Source organism: Epinephelus lanceolatus, chromosome 10 (assembly GCF_041903045.1).
Source record: "Epinephelus lanceolatus isolate andai-2023 chromosome 10, ASM4190304v1, whole genome shotgun sequence".
Lineage (NCBI taxonomy): Eukaryota > Metazoa > Chordata > Actinopteri > Perciformes > Serranidae > Epinephelus > Epinephelus lanceolatus.
The window spans coordinates 12,371,057-12,384,979 of NC_135743.1; the positions used below are offsets into that span (position 1 = coordinate 12,371,057).

The 13,923-nt window shown below is 39.7% G+C and overlaps 1 protein-coding gene across 1 annotated transcript in view; it reads right to left on the minus strand.

Annotated features, from left to right (window-relative positions):
- abcb4 (ATP-binding cassette, sub-family B (MDR/TAP), member 4) overlaps positions 1–4,486 on the minus strand; it is a 29,300-nt gene extending 24,814 nt beyond the window's left edge. The window contains exons 1-3 of the mRNA XM_033640618.2: positions 4,125–4,486; positions 3,919–3,988; positions 16–175 (exon numbers count right to left, since the gene is read on the minus strand). Coding sequence (XP_033496509.2) covers positions 16–175; positions 3,919–3,988; positions 4,125–4,189 — 295 coding nt within the window. The 5' untranslated portion in view covers positions 4,190–4,486. The remainder of the gene's footprint in view (positions 1–15; positions 176–3,918; positions 3,989–4,124) is intronic.
- Positions 4,487–13,923: the final 9,437 nt, after the last annotated feature.

Here is a 13,923-nt window from a genome sequence, read left to right on the forward strand (position 1 = left end):
TAACTGAAAACTCACTGAGGTGGCTGGTGTTCATGTGGCTCATCGCGTCCTGTACAAAGCTGTCCGTCATGTCCCCAAACACGACACACATGAGAGGAAGCACCACACCATGCACCATGGCCAGCAGTGTCCCAACCAAGATCAACGCAATGTCCACTCCGCTTGCAAACCTGAACTACACTCAGGTAAAAGAGACAGTGCGGACAGACCAAAGACAGAACAGCAGATATCAGTATCTGTATGTTGTGGATGCACCTGATTATTTGCTGGATTTGAAGAATTTTGAATTACACAATCAGAGCGGGGGAAAGACTTTTAACTCTAAGCGGCTATTATATTCTCACAGCGGGGGACAGGTGGGGTCAAACAACAGCAGGATGTTCCACACTCCCATCCTCTCTCCCAGCCTCCTCCTCTTACTTCATACACTCACACAAACCTTGACACACACGCAACCTGCTGTTATGACTGTAAGATTAAACCACCAAAGGCTGTAGCCATTGAGCATGCACAGCTTTACAGTATACTATGTTAAATAATTTAAAGCTGCTCCTGTCTTCATATTTGACACATGCAGCGCAACATCCATGACTGACACTTTACACCTAATACACTTGTGAGCACTGTTGTTGGTCACTGGGTGAGTGTGTGGGTTTGTATGGTTCTTTAAAAGTTCTCTACTGGTTCTTTTCCCAGTAAACTAAACTGAGCTGAAGAACCAGTAGAGAGCATTAAGCCCCTGTATGGTTCTTTAGAGGTTCTCTATTGGTTCTTACTAAACTAAACTAAACTAAACTAAACTAAACTAAACTACGGAACTAATAGAGAACTTTTTTTTTTAAGTCTGAATATGGTTCTTTATAGGTTCTCTGTTGGTTATTTCCCCCAGCAAACTAAACTAAACTGAGCTATTTATTCTGCTGGACCTGGGTAACGAATTTCATTACCTCATGTTTTTAACATGTTTGAGTAAACATAAAATAAACATAAAATAAAATAAACTGAACCTTGAACTTTAAACCTTGAAGAACCTTTTATTTAGGCCCTGTATGGTTCTTTAGAGGATCTCTATTGGTTCTTTTCCCCAATACACAAAACTAACAAAACTAAAATAAAATAAAGAACCAATAAAGAATCTTTTTGAAGGCCCTGTATGTTTCTTTAGAGGTTCACTATTACTTCTTTCCCCAGTAAACGATACAAAACTATGCTGAAGAACCAGCAGAGAACATTTTAAGCCCCAATATGGCTCTTTAGAGGATCTACTGGTTCTTTCCCCAGTAAACTAAGATAAATTAAGCTAAGCTACACAAAACTAAGCTAAGATATATAAGCTAAGCTAAACTACACTAAACTAAGGAACCAATAGAGAACCTAATTAAGCCACCGTATGGTTCGTTAGAGGTTCTGCGTTGGTTATTTCCCCAATAAACTACATTTAGCTTGAGTACCAGTAAAGAACATTTTAAACCCCCTAAGGTTCTTCAGATGATCGCTACTGTTTTTTTCCTCAGTAAACTAAACTAAATGTCACTAAACTAAAGTAAGATAAACTAAGGAGCCAATAGAGAACCTTTTATTAAGACCCTGCATGGTTCTTTAGAGGTTCTCTACTGGTTCTTTCCCCACTAAATTAAACTACACCAAACTAAACTAAACTAAACTAAACTAAAGTAAACTAAGGAACCAATAGAGAACCTTTATTAAGACCCTGCATGGTTCTTTAGAGGTTCTCTACTGGTTCTTTCCCCACTAAATTAAACTACACCAAACTAAACTAAACTAAACTAAACTAAACTAAACTAAACTAAACTAAGGAACCAATAGAGAACCTTTATTAAGACCCTGCATGGTTCTTTAGAGGTTCTCTACTGGTTCTTTCTCCACTAAATTAAATTAATCTGAAGAACCAGTAGAGAACATTTTAAGGCCCTGTAAGGTTCTTTAGAGGTTCTCTATTGGTTCTTACTAAACTAAACTAAACTAAACTAAACTACGGAACTAATAGAGAACTTTTTTTTAAAGTCTGAATATGGTTCTTTATAGGTTCTCTGTTGGTTATTTCCCCCAGCAAACTAAACTAAACTGAGCTATTTATTCTGCTGGACCTGAGTAACGAATTTCATTCCCTCATGTTTTTAACATGTTTGAGTAAACATAAAATAAACATAAAATAAAATAAACTGAACCTTGAACTTTAAACCTTGAAGAACCTTTTATTTAGGCCCTGTATGGTTCTTTAGAGGATCTCTACTGGTTCTTTTCTCCAATACACAAAACTAACAAAACTAAAATAAAATAAAGAACCAATAAAGAATCTTTTTGAAGGCCCTGTATGTTTCTTTAGAGGTTCACTATTACTTCTTTCCCCAGTAAATGATACAAAACTATGCTGAAGAACCAGCAGAGAACATTTTAAGCCCCAATATGGCTCTTTAGAGGATCTACTGGTTCTTTCCCCAGTAAACTAAGATAAATTAAGCTAAGCTACACAAAACTAAGCTAAGCTAAGCTAAGCTAAGCTAAACTACACTAAACTAAGGAACCAATAGAGAACCTAATTAAGCCACCGTATGGTTCGTTAGAGGTTCTGCGTTGGTTATTTCCCCAATAAACTACATTTAGCTTGAGTACCAGTAAAGAACATTTTAAACCCCCTAAGGTTCTTCAGAGGATCGCTACTGTTTTTTTCCTCAGTAAACTAAACTAAATGTCACTAAACTAAAGTAAGATAAACTAAGGAACCAATAGAGAACCTTTTATTAAGACCCTGCATGGTTCTTTAGAGGTTCTCTACTGGTTCTTTCCCTACTAAATTAAACTACACCAAACTAAACTAAACTAAACTAAGGAACCAATAGAGAACATTTATTAAGACCCTGTATGGTTCTTAAGATGTTCTCTACTGGTTCTTTCCCCACTAAATTAAACTAAACTAAACTAAACTAAACTGAACTAAGGAACCAATAGAGAACCTTTATTAAGACCCTGCATGGTTCTTTAGAGGTTCTCTACTGGTTCTTTCCCCACTAAATTAAACTAAACTAAACTGAACTAAGGAACCAATAGAGAACCTTTATTAAGACCCTGCATGGTTCTTTAGAGGTTCTCTACTGGTTCTTTCCCCACTAAATTAAATTAATCTGAAGAACCAGTAGAGAACATTTTAAGTCCCTGTAAGGTTCTTTAGATGTTCTCTACTAGTTCTTTCCCTCGTAAACTAAACTAAACTAAACTAAACTAAACTAAGGAACCTTTTATTAAGGCCCTGCATGTTTCTTTAGAGGCTCTCTACTGGTTCCTCCCCCAGTAAACTAAGCTGAAGAACCAGCAGAGAAAGAATATTTTAAGCCTCTAAATTGTTCTTTAGAGGTTCCTTGCTGGTTTCTCAGCTTAGTTTAGGTGAGTTTACTGGAGAAAGAATAGAAACATGACTTTCAAAGAGCCTACAAACAGTGCACTTCCACAGGATGACACATTAAAGGAGTGGCTCTCAGCCAGGTTTATATTGAGTTCCTCTGTAAGCATTTAGTGCAGGATTCTTAACCTTTACACCAACAGGTTATCTCACAAGAAATGATAAATAATTGTTCATATTATAAGTAAAAGTGTCATTTAAGAAACATATTGACTCCTCCATGATATCATAACATTTTGAAACAGCTATAATACTAAACATCAGCATGAATTGACGAAGGTGTTGTAGCCTATAGCACCTTTAAAGAATGGGTTCCAAATAACACCACAACAGGTTCCCTTGTTATAACCAGCCAAAGAACCACTTTTGGGTACCATTTTTGTTTTAAGTGAAAACAGTTGAAAGAATGAGACTGTAGGAAATAAAAAATTAAACTACATAAACTGCTTCAAACCCCTAATTCAAGAGAGAGATGAGAGTGTGATGGTGACTGAGCTTACCACATCAATGGGGCCAACCATGGGCTCCTTTGCCTCTTTTTCTTTCTCCTTTTCATCCGTCTTGCTGTCACTGGAGGATATAAAAATGATGCATGAATATAAAGTCTAATTGCATTTTTTTTCACCTGTCAGTGTTTAGGCTGTGTGATATTTTTTTTTAAATCTACTGAACTTGGTTAAAATAAGAGAATTTAAAGAGAGTTTACCTTATATCTCCGTTTTGTTCATGTTTGCCGGCGTCCAGCATTTCCATCTCGTCCTTCGCCTCCATGTTTGGGTCCTGTCAGTAAATGTCTCCGGCTAAACAAATTATATTATCCTCTGTGAGATTAAAAAAAAAAAAAAAAAATCAAATAACCGAAGAGCAGCCTCAGGATTCAGAGCTCACTGGCTCAGTCTGAGGTTCATTATAAACTGTAGGCCTAAGATTAAACTGTGTGATGAAAAACACTCGTGGAGGTTAGAGGATAAAAGTGGGATAAAATATTAAATAAAATAAAACAGCAGGGAGGCTGTGCCACTGTTACACCACCGACCCCTCTCTGTCCTCCGGTCTATTTTTGACAGAAGCAATGATCACACACGCGCTTGCTTAGCCCTTCCTCCTCCTCCTCCTCCCCTATCCCCTCCTCCTCCTCCTCCTCCTCCCCTGTCCCCGCCTTCTCTTCCTCCTCCCCTTTCCCCCTCCTCACGTGTCTTTATCTCCGCCGTACTCTATCAGAGAACAACCCTCGGGGGTTAACGAAAGCGCTGGCTCTTGTCACCTGCAGAGTTGAAATGCACATTTGACTTGTTGATGTCTCACTCGTGGCTCTTTCTTCCTCCTGCTTGTGTCCGCTGAACGGGGCTTCACATCGGTTAAAGTCTGTCAACAACAGCCAGGGGCGTGCCCGGGGGTGCAGATGTCTGTTTTCCTGTCATCTACTCTATGTTTCACCTCACCCAAGTCAAAGAAAGTGTCCGCAATTACATAAATACATTTAAGATCGCTCTCGTGGTAAGAAGTACACGAGATGATCGACACCAATAATGTTAAAGGGGTACTTCACTCATTTTCATCATTCATACATTTTGCTCATATGACAGTCTAAAAATATTAGTAAAAATGTACAACTGTCTCCCAAATCCAAAAACTAGAGTGCCAAAACTCAAATTTGTGATGTCAAAGGGCGGTGGTTTTCAAACTTTTTGTGCTCAGGCCAAGTCAAAATCTCAAAGCACATCTGTATTTGTGTCTGTGCTCAATAGCTCCCAGGTTGCCAAAAGGATATGGCCCAGAACTGGCCTGAACTTGGCATGCCGGATGAAATTAGCCAGGCCGGATCCAGTTGCCCAACTCGGCAAAGACTCAGTATGAATGAAGCCCCAGAATTGGGCCAAATCAGCTGGCACGATTCTGGCGGCACACACTGCCATCACTAGGCCGTTATCAAAAATGACCTGGCCCAGCATCGGCCCAAAGTCGGCATCCTGAATGAAATTAGCCAGCCGCATCCAGGTGCCTGACGACTGAGACTCAGAATGACGCCCCAGAATTGGGCCAAATCAGCTGGCGATTCCGGCTGCCATCATTGGGCTTTTATAACGTGTGTTATCACTCTAATCACGACATAAAACAATAAAAAATAGGAAAAATAAGAGAGGTAGCTTTCGTGCAAACAATGACGCTTTTCTTTCAGTGGTAGGACGTCTTCGCTGGTGCTTTGTTTTAATTTGCTCCGTACAGTAAAACGATCTATATACACTCACCGGCCACTTCATTAGGTACACCTGTTCAACTGCTTGTTAACGCAAATAGCTAATTGGCCAATCACTTGGCAGCAACTCAGTGCATTTAGGCATGTAGACATGGACGACCTGCTGAAGTTCAAACTGAGCATCAGAATGGGGAAGAAAGGTGATTTAAGTGACTCTGAACGTGGCATGGACACACAGCCATCTCTAGGGTTTACAGAGGATGGTCCGACAAAGAGACAATATCCAGTGAGCAGCAGTTCTCCGGGAGAAAATGCCTTGTTGATGCCAGAGGTCAGAGGAGAATGGCCAGACTGGTTCAAGATGATAGAAAGACAACAGGAACTCAAATAACCACTGGTTACAACCAAGGTCTGCAGAAGACCATCTCTGAACCAACAACACGTCCAACCTTGAAGCAGATGGGCTACAGCAGCAGAAGACCACACCAGGTGCCACTCCTGTCAGCTAACAACAGGAAACTGAGGCTACAGTTCACACAGGCTCACCAAAACTGGACAATAGAAGATTGGAAAAACGTTGCCTGGTCTGATGAGTCTGGATTTCTGCTGCCACATTCAGATGGTAGGGTCAGAATTTGGTGTAAACATGAAAGCATGGATCCATCCTGCCTTGTATCAACGGTTCAGGCTGCTGGTGGTGGTGTAATGGTGTGGGGGATATTGTCTTGGCACACTTTGGGCCCCTTAGTACCCATGAGCATGGTTTAAACACCACAGCCTACCTGAGTATTGTTGCTGACCGTGTCCATCCCTTTATGACCACAGTGTACCCATCTTCTGATGGCTACTTCTCTGATGGCTCAATGGCCTCCACAGTCACCAGATCTCAATCCAACAGAGCACCTTTGGGATGTGGTGGAACGGGAGATTCACATCATGGATGTGCAGCCAACAAATCTGCAGCAACTGTGTGATGCTATCATGTCAATATGGACCAAAATCTCTGAGGTACAAGACTACTCCCTGCACCATGCTGTGGGGTGGGCAACCACCTCTTGATTGTCATAGTGTATATCATACACTTCATATACATCATATATTAATATTAGCATGGGTCCTCCTGTAATTAATATACACTGTTGGGTTATAACCTCATTGTTTGCATTTGAGATTATTTGAAATAATGATTTGAATCCAACTCAGTCGAGTATTTGCATATTTAAAGACTTTTAAAACAAAGCCCAAGGACTCTGCTGATAGGGTAGGCTATATGTTTTTCCTCAAAAACAGGTTTGTCACGCTTCTAAGTGTTTCATTGCTTGAGGCAAATTACGATGACAAGAAGAGCTACAAACTGCAAAGCTGATCAGTTGCCTGTTTGGTTTAACAGAATATCACTGGTAATATTTACTTTTCTCCTTTGTATACCTTTGATCTGCATATATTGTCACAAAGTAGCTCAGGGAACGTGATAAGGGCGGAGTCCACGCCAGAGATACACGGGAGAAACAAAGATAATTAACTCAAACTGAACTCCAAAACAAACGATGGAAGAGGGAAATCAAGAACGCAATCAATGCATGAAGGTGTGAGGTATGTGTTGAGGTGTTGAATGGTGTAAGATAAAAATAAATGATGGAGGGTGGATGTCTTCTGCAGAGAGAGAGAAACTGGTGGTCCAGCTTTTATAGCCTGAGGACTGGGGCAAGCTGGATCAACTGATGACCCTCTATCGTCATTCTAAGCTTGACCAAAAACAGTTTTGAGGTACTTACCTGAATATTTCCTTTCCATGGGGGAAATATTGTACTTTTTAATTCACTGCAGTTAAATGACGGTTTGAGTTTCAGATAAAGATTTACATTTCAAAAACTCCTTTAAGAAAAATGTCTGGTTTGGGTCTCATGTTACATTTAGGAGTCCAAAGAAATTAATACAATTCTGTGTTGTCTTCCATCATCTCACGACCCCTCATATTTATCTTGAGACCCAGTGGAAGGAGCCCTACCAAAATTCATGAAAGTAACTAGCTCCACCCCTGGCAGCTTATGTATTGATCCAACATCAACAATATATAATAACAAACCAGTTATTGGGGCCATTCTTGTGCACAATGAGTACTTTTACTTTTGATATTAAAAGTACATTTTGCAGATAATACTTCACCTCAAATAGGATTTTGAATGATGGACATTAACTTATAATTATCACAACTGAACCTGAATCTGAACCCAAATGCACAACTCAGAGACGGATTAAAGTGCAAATAAACAATCTTTAATTTCAAAGTAATAAAGGAAAATCGCTCATACAGAGGAAAATCTAAAACCAAATCAGAACAACAAAAAATCACTCTTGCGAGGAAAACAACAAGGATCGAGGAAAAGGCTAGATAAAGTATCAAATTAACATAAAACTAGACAATGGCAAAAGCTGAGCAAAGTATCAAAAGAATACATAACCTGATAAATCATTAAAGGGACATGGAGGACCTCAGACTTGACAAGACAAGACGAACTGGCACAGGACAAAGGGAAACACAGACTATATGTACCCACACACACACACAAGGTAATGGGAAACAGGTGGAAACAATCAGGGCAGGGCAGACAATCAGACCGGTGGGAACACACGAGAGGAAGGGGCAAGTTACCTGAAACGAGAGGAGAGTTGGATGTCAAAATAAAACAGGAAGCCACGAGACAACATAGACACAAGACAGAACTAAAAATAACTAACTTAACTTCTTGGACATGACAATAATGGAGCGTTTTTACAGTACCATATCAGGACATTTACTGGTGTAAAGGTTCTACATCTTTCTCATGATGAATGTTATTTACTCCGTTGCTTTCTTTGCATTTTCTGCGATTCATTTAAAACTAATTTCATTCCCCTATTTCTATCAGTTTTAAATATTATTACAGTATTTAAATCCAACCAGTGCTAATGATGATGGTGACACCAGATGGTACTGAAGATGGTGAATAACATTAAACATACTGTGTCTGTTGTTTCTTTGATGCCCACTATGTTTGTAATATCCCTGTAGTATATCATTGACAGTATCATAATGCACGAAGGCATGGTGGTGCAGTGGTTAGCAAGAGACATTGGGGTGGGGTTTTGAACCCTGGGGAGGGGGAGCCCTTCTGTGCGGAGTTTGCATGTTCTCCCTGTGTCAGCGTGGGTTTTCTTCTTGTACTCTGGCTTCCTCCCACAGTCCAAAGACCTGCACATCAGGTTAATTAGTGTCTCTAAATTGCTGTAGGTGTGACTGTGAGCATGAATGGTTGTCTGTCTCTATGTGTCAGCCTTGTGATAGTCTAGTGATTCAATGTCAGCTGGGATAGGCTCCAGCCCCCCTGTGACCCTCACCAGGCTAAGTGGTTACGGAAAATGAATGAATGAATGAATACTTCTACTGACTGACTTGGACTCAAGTTTGAGTCACAAATTTGACTTCAGACAAATCAAAAAAGACTTGCAACTAGATTTGGATTTTAACACCAGTGACTCGTGACTTTTCTTGGAGTTGAGCGTTTTGACTTGAAAATATTTGATACCTTCCCCCAACCCCAAATATATTAATACTTCATTTAGAAAACATGCCATGAATCAATTCTATGTTCCTTCATGTTCTGAATTAACTCATGTTAATGTTATCTATTCCCAACAAGTCAACATGTAAGTCCCCCAGTTAGTTTTGTTTAAATTAGTCCGACAGCTTCCAGTCAAGTTGCAAGAGAGAACTATGGAGGGCTAATGTTTGTTTGAAAATTACAGATGGAGACGCAGCGCTACCACACAACGCTTTTAACAAATAAGTCAAAATTTTAAAAAGCATTAATTTTTGTACATTATGAATTTACTCCCTTTGTAATATTGCATTACATTTGTTGAAGAGCGCATTATGACTTGTTTAGGACTCGAAACTCAAAGTTTAGGACTTGGGACTTGGTGGTCTTGACTTGAGACTTGACTCAGGACTTGCTGATCTTGACTTTGGACTTCAGTGCAAAGACTTGAGACCTATGTCTGACAAATTAAGCACAAACATTCACCTGGACTCAATGATGAAGTGATTAGAATTTGGTCGTCATAGGTCAAAGGTCAAGGTCTCATTCTTGTAAACACAATATCTCAAGAACACCTTGAGGGAATTACTTCAAATAAGCACAAACATTCACTTCGATCCCGGGCGTGGGAGCCCTTCTGTGCGGAGTTTGCATGTTCTCCCCGTGTCAGCGTGGGTTCTCTCCGGGCACTCCGGCTTCCTCCCACAGTCCAAAGACATGCAGATTGGGGACTAGGTTAATTGATAAGTCTAAATTGCCCATAGGTGTGAATGTGAGCGTGAATGGTTGTTTGTCTCTATGTGTCAGCCCTGTGATAGTCTGGCGACCTGTCCAGGGTGTACCCTGCCTCTCGCCTGATGTCAGCTGGGATAGGCTCCAGCCCCCCCGCGACCCTCAAGAGGATGAAGCGGTTAGAAGATGAATGAATGAATGAATGAGGTCAAGATCACTGTGACCTTGTGTCTGTCTCATCCTCTTGAATGCCATATCTTAAGATCAAATTTAGGGAATTTCTTCAATTTTGGCACAAACATTCACTTGGACTCAATAATGAACTGATTAGAATTTGGTTGACATAGGTTAAGGTCACTGTGACCTTGTGTCTGTCTCATTCTCGTGAACGCCATATCTTAAGATCAAATTTAGGGAATTTCTTCAATTTTGGCACAAACATCCATTCTAGTGTTAAAATGTTTTCAGTGACATCTTTCTTTTCATGGCATATATGGTATTGATGTGTAGCTAGCCTACTTGTATTGAGAGGCTGATGTAGGCCGTCGACACTGATCTTGGGCCGATCTTGACTTTGGACTTCAGTCTTATGTGTGACTTGTTAAACAAAGACCTGGGCCCACCTCTGCTTGTTATCCAATTAATGTTGATGAATTGTGTCTATGATTGAATCAAACCCTGTGCTGTATCATCTGTCCTCTTGTGTCATCATTTGGGGTCAGTTGCTTGTTTTGTTCATATCAAAGAGCATGTATCGTTTAAAGGCTGACATTACAGCTGAGTGCATGTGTGGTGTGAAACTGTCACATTACCACATTACACAAGTCATAATGTTGACTCAACGTGGGAGAAAGGTAGCGTAAGACCTGTGATCTATTGAGATCTCACAGGAGACACAGACGTCACTAAATGAGTTACTAAAATCCGTGTTTTGTACACCTTAAAAGGTCTGAGCTTTGAGTTTAATGATCATACCATATACACGGTTTACTCTCTTGTTGAACTCTGACATTGTGTTGATAACGGACCATAAAAACAGACTTCACCCTGTGTTATCATGTCCTATCATGTCCTATTCACTCCTTCTCTCGTGCCTTTGTGAACTGTCCTTTGAGTGTACCTGATGTGTGGACGCAGGCTGTTGTGGATGAAAGGCTCCTTTACTGTAGCATTGATGTCTGATTCCCTCACATTTGTTCTTATACCAAGTTAAAGCAAAGCAGAGGAGAGTCACATGTCTTACCTTCAACAGTAAGTCATGTAACTCAGTAAAGGTCATCATATTTACGACTGTGTCAGGTGTTTCCTTCGGAGAGTGTTTTTATTGCTGTCATCGACATTATGGGAAATGTCACTCCTGTGGTTTCTTTGATTCATGTCACCTCACTCTGAAGTGCAGGTTCTGGCTGCACAGAGGTTATGTGGTGTAAAAAAAACAGATTCAGCAGATTCATCGTGATGACGAGACGCTGCTGTTGTGGTTTGGTTCACAAACACATGTAAGGATTCAAGTAGAGTTCATGCTACATGTCAGACTGACTCAACAAACCACCTTGAGGGAGTTTCAGAAAAATGGGAAATTCATTATTTTCACTGTTTAATTCACTACAGCAGTGAGTCCAATGTGGGTAAGAGTCATAAGAGTGACGGTTATCTCCACAGCTGCAGTTAACAAATCTTGAAGTCTAACTAACAACCAAAATCTTGTCATGTGGGGCGCCCTCAGTGGCTCCCAGCACGTACCATTAAGGTTAAGCTCTTACTGCAGCATCAAGGGCTTGAGTTTAGCCCGGGCCCTTTGCTGCGTGTCATCTTCTCTCCCCTGCCTTTCCTGTCACTCTGTTTCTTAATATGAAATAATAGAATAGCAGAGATTAGTCTTTTCAGATGGACATCCCTGAAGCAAAACCTTATTAAATAGGGTACCGTGACCTAATGTGTTTCAGTTTAAGGGTCCTTGACACAAAAAGGTTGGGAACCACTATTTTACACTGCAGCGTTAAGAGTTTTTACAACATCTTTGTGTTGCTTTCAGATCTAATAATTGGGTAGATCACTGTATGCCCTGTTTCCTTTTTCTTTTTTGTATTGTTTTGTTTTGTTTTTTATTTGTTTTGTGCTTTGTTGTATTTTAGGTAGCCTCGTGTAACATCTTGGCTGAGGGACTACTGATGCAAAATAGCTTTTTGGCTAATTTTGGCATTTTATACCATGTGTATTTATTAATTTGCACTGTCCCTTCTTTATTAAACTTAACTCGACTCAACTCAGCTCAGTGAAAATAAAATAAACTAGAATAAAACAAAATAAATAAAATGAAACAAAATGAAATGAAATTAAATAAAATAAACTAAACTAGAATATAACACATTAAAATTAGAATCAACTAGAATGAAATAAAATAAAATAAACTACAATTAAAAAAACGGTGCAGTGGTTAGCATTGTCACCTCATAGCAATAGTGTTCTGGGTTGGAACCCGGGGGTATGGTACCCTTCTGTGCAGAATTTGCATGTTCTCCCTGTGTCAGCGTGGGTTTTCTCCAGGTGCTCCGGCTTCCTCCCACAGTCCAAAGACATGCAGGTTAACTGGTGACTCTAAATTGTCCGTAGGTGTGAATGTGAGTGTGAATGGTTGTCTGTCTCTATGTGTCAGCCCTGTGATAGCCTGGCGACCTGTCCAGGGTGTACCCTGCCTCTCGCCCAATGACAACTGGGATAGGCTCCAGCCCCCCGCGACCCCCAACAGGACATGCAGGTACAGAAAATGTTTGAATGAACTACATATTTAGAAGGAAATGTTGTACCTTTTACTTTACTAAATCAATTTAACAAGTGTTTTAATGAGCTACTTTGCTGACTGATATTTTACATTAAAAATATACATGATTAACTTGCTATAGATTAAACCAGGGGTTGCTTATCTTTACAAGCTGCAGTGCGTAGTTTGAGCACCTTGTCACCTTTCACATGTCTCTGAGTTTTTACTTACTGTGTCCCTGAACTTCTCAGATGGTTCGATTTAAATAGTTTTCTTTAGGCCCAAAGAGGTAAAACGATCCAATATTTTTTACACAAAAGTTAAAATATAAGTAAAAAAACAACAACAAAACAGACAAACAAAAAAAACAACAACAACTCAGATTTATCTTGTGCTACTCAAAAGGGGACCTGAACTGCAGGTTGGGAACCACTGGGGCCACTTTGATGCATTGTTTACATTTGGTTGATTATACCTCTGTACTTTTACTTAAGTAGGATGCCAAATGCAGAAATACTTGTAACAAAGTATTTTTAAATTGAGACATCCCAGATGAAACATAGTTTGTTCATACACTGGTCAGTTTTGAGAATTTGAGACATTTTGCCTCCATAACAGACTTTCTATTAGACTAGAGGAAAGAAAACATCCAAAATATACATTGAGGTGTTTCTTTTAGTTCAGATTTCTGTTTTGGAAATGTATGCAAAGAGCGCATGGCTCATTTTAACCCTAACCCTATAACATTTTAGACAACTGCAAGGGTAAAAACAAAGCAGCGCGTCTCTCAAATACAACTCACCTCCACCCTCTAGTGTTTAATGCTGTAATGTTGAAGGGAACCAGGGTAGAATGTGTTGTTTTCTTTGGGGCCACTGGATGGCTCTCTCCTCCTTCAAAGATGACATAACTGAATTTAAAGGCAGTTAAAAGACACAGTGATCCAACAAAATATTTAAAATCCAAGCACAGGACTGGAACATGGCAACACTCTCACATTGTATTTACTGTCAGTTATTTTAAGACACACATGAACACTAGAAACTGACTCAGTGTTTTCTGATGCTATTAAATGTTTTATTAACACAGGAGTAAAACTTATTTATATATTTCACGTATGATTCACTGTAAAATTGTTAAATATGTAGTTCAAAGAGGAAAATGTAAAATTCAGAATGTTTTCATTCATTTGTTGGGTGAACCAGCTTCTTAAAACTTGCAAATTAAAAAAGACACG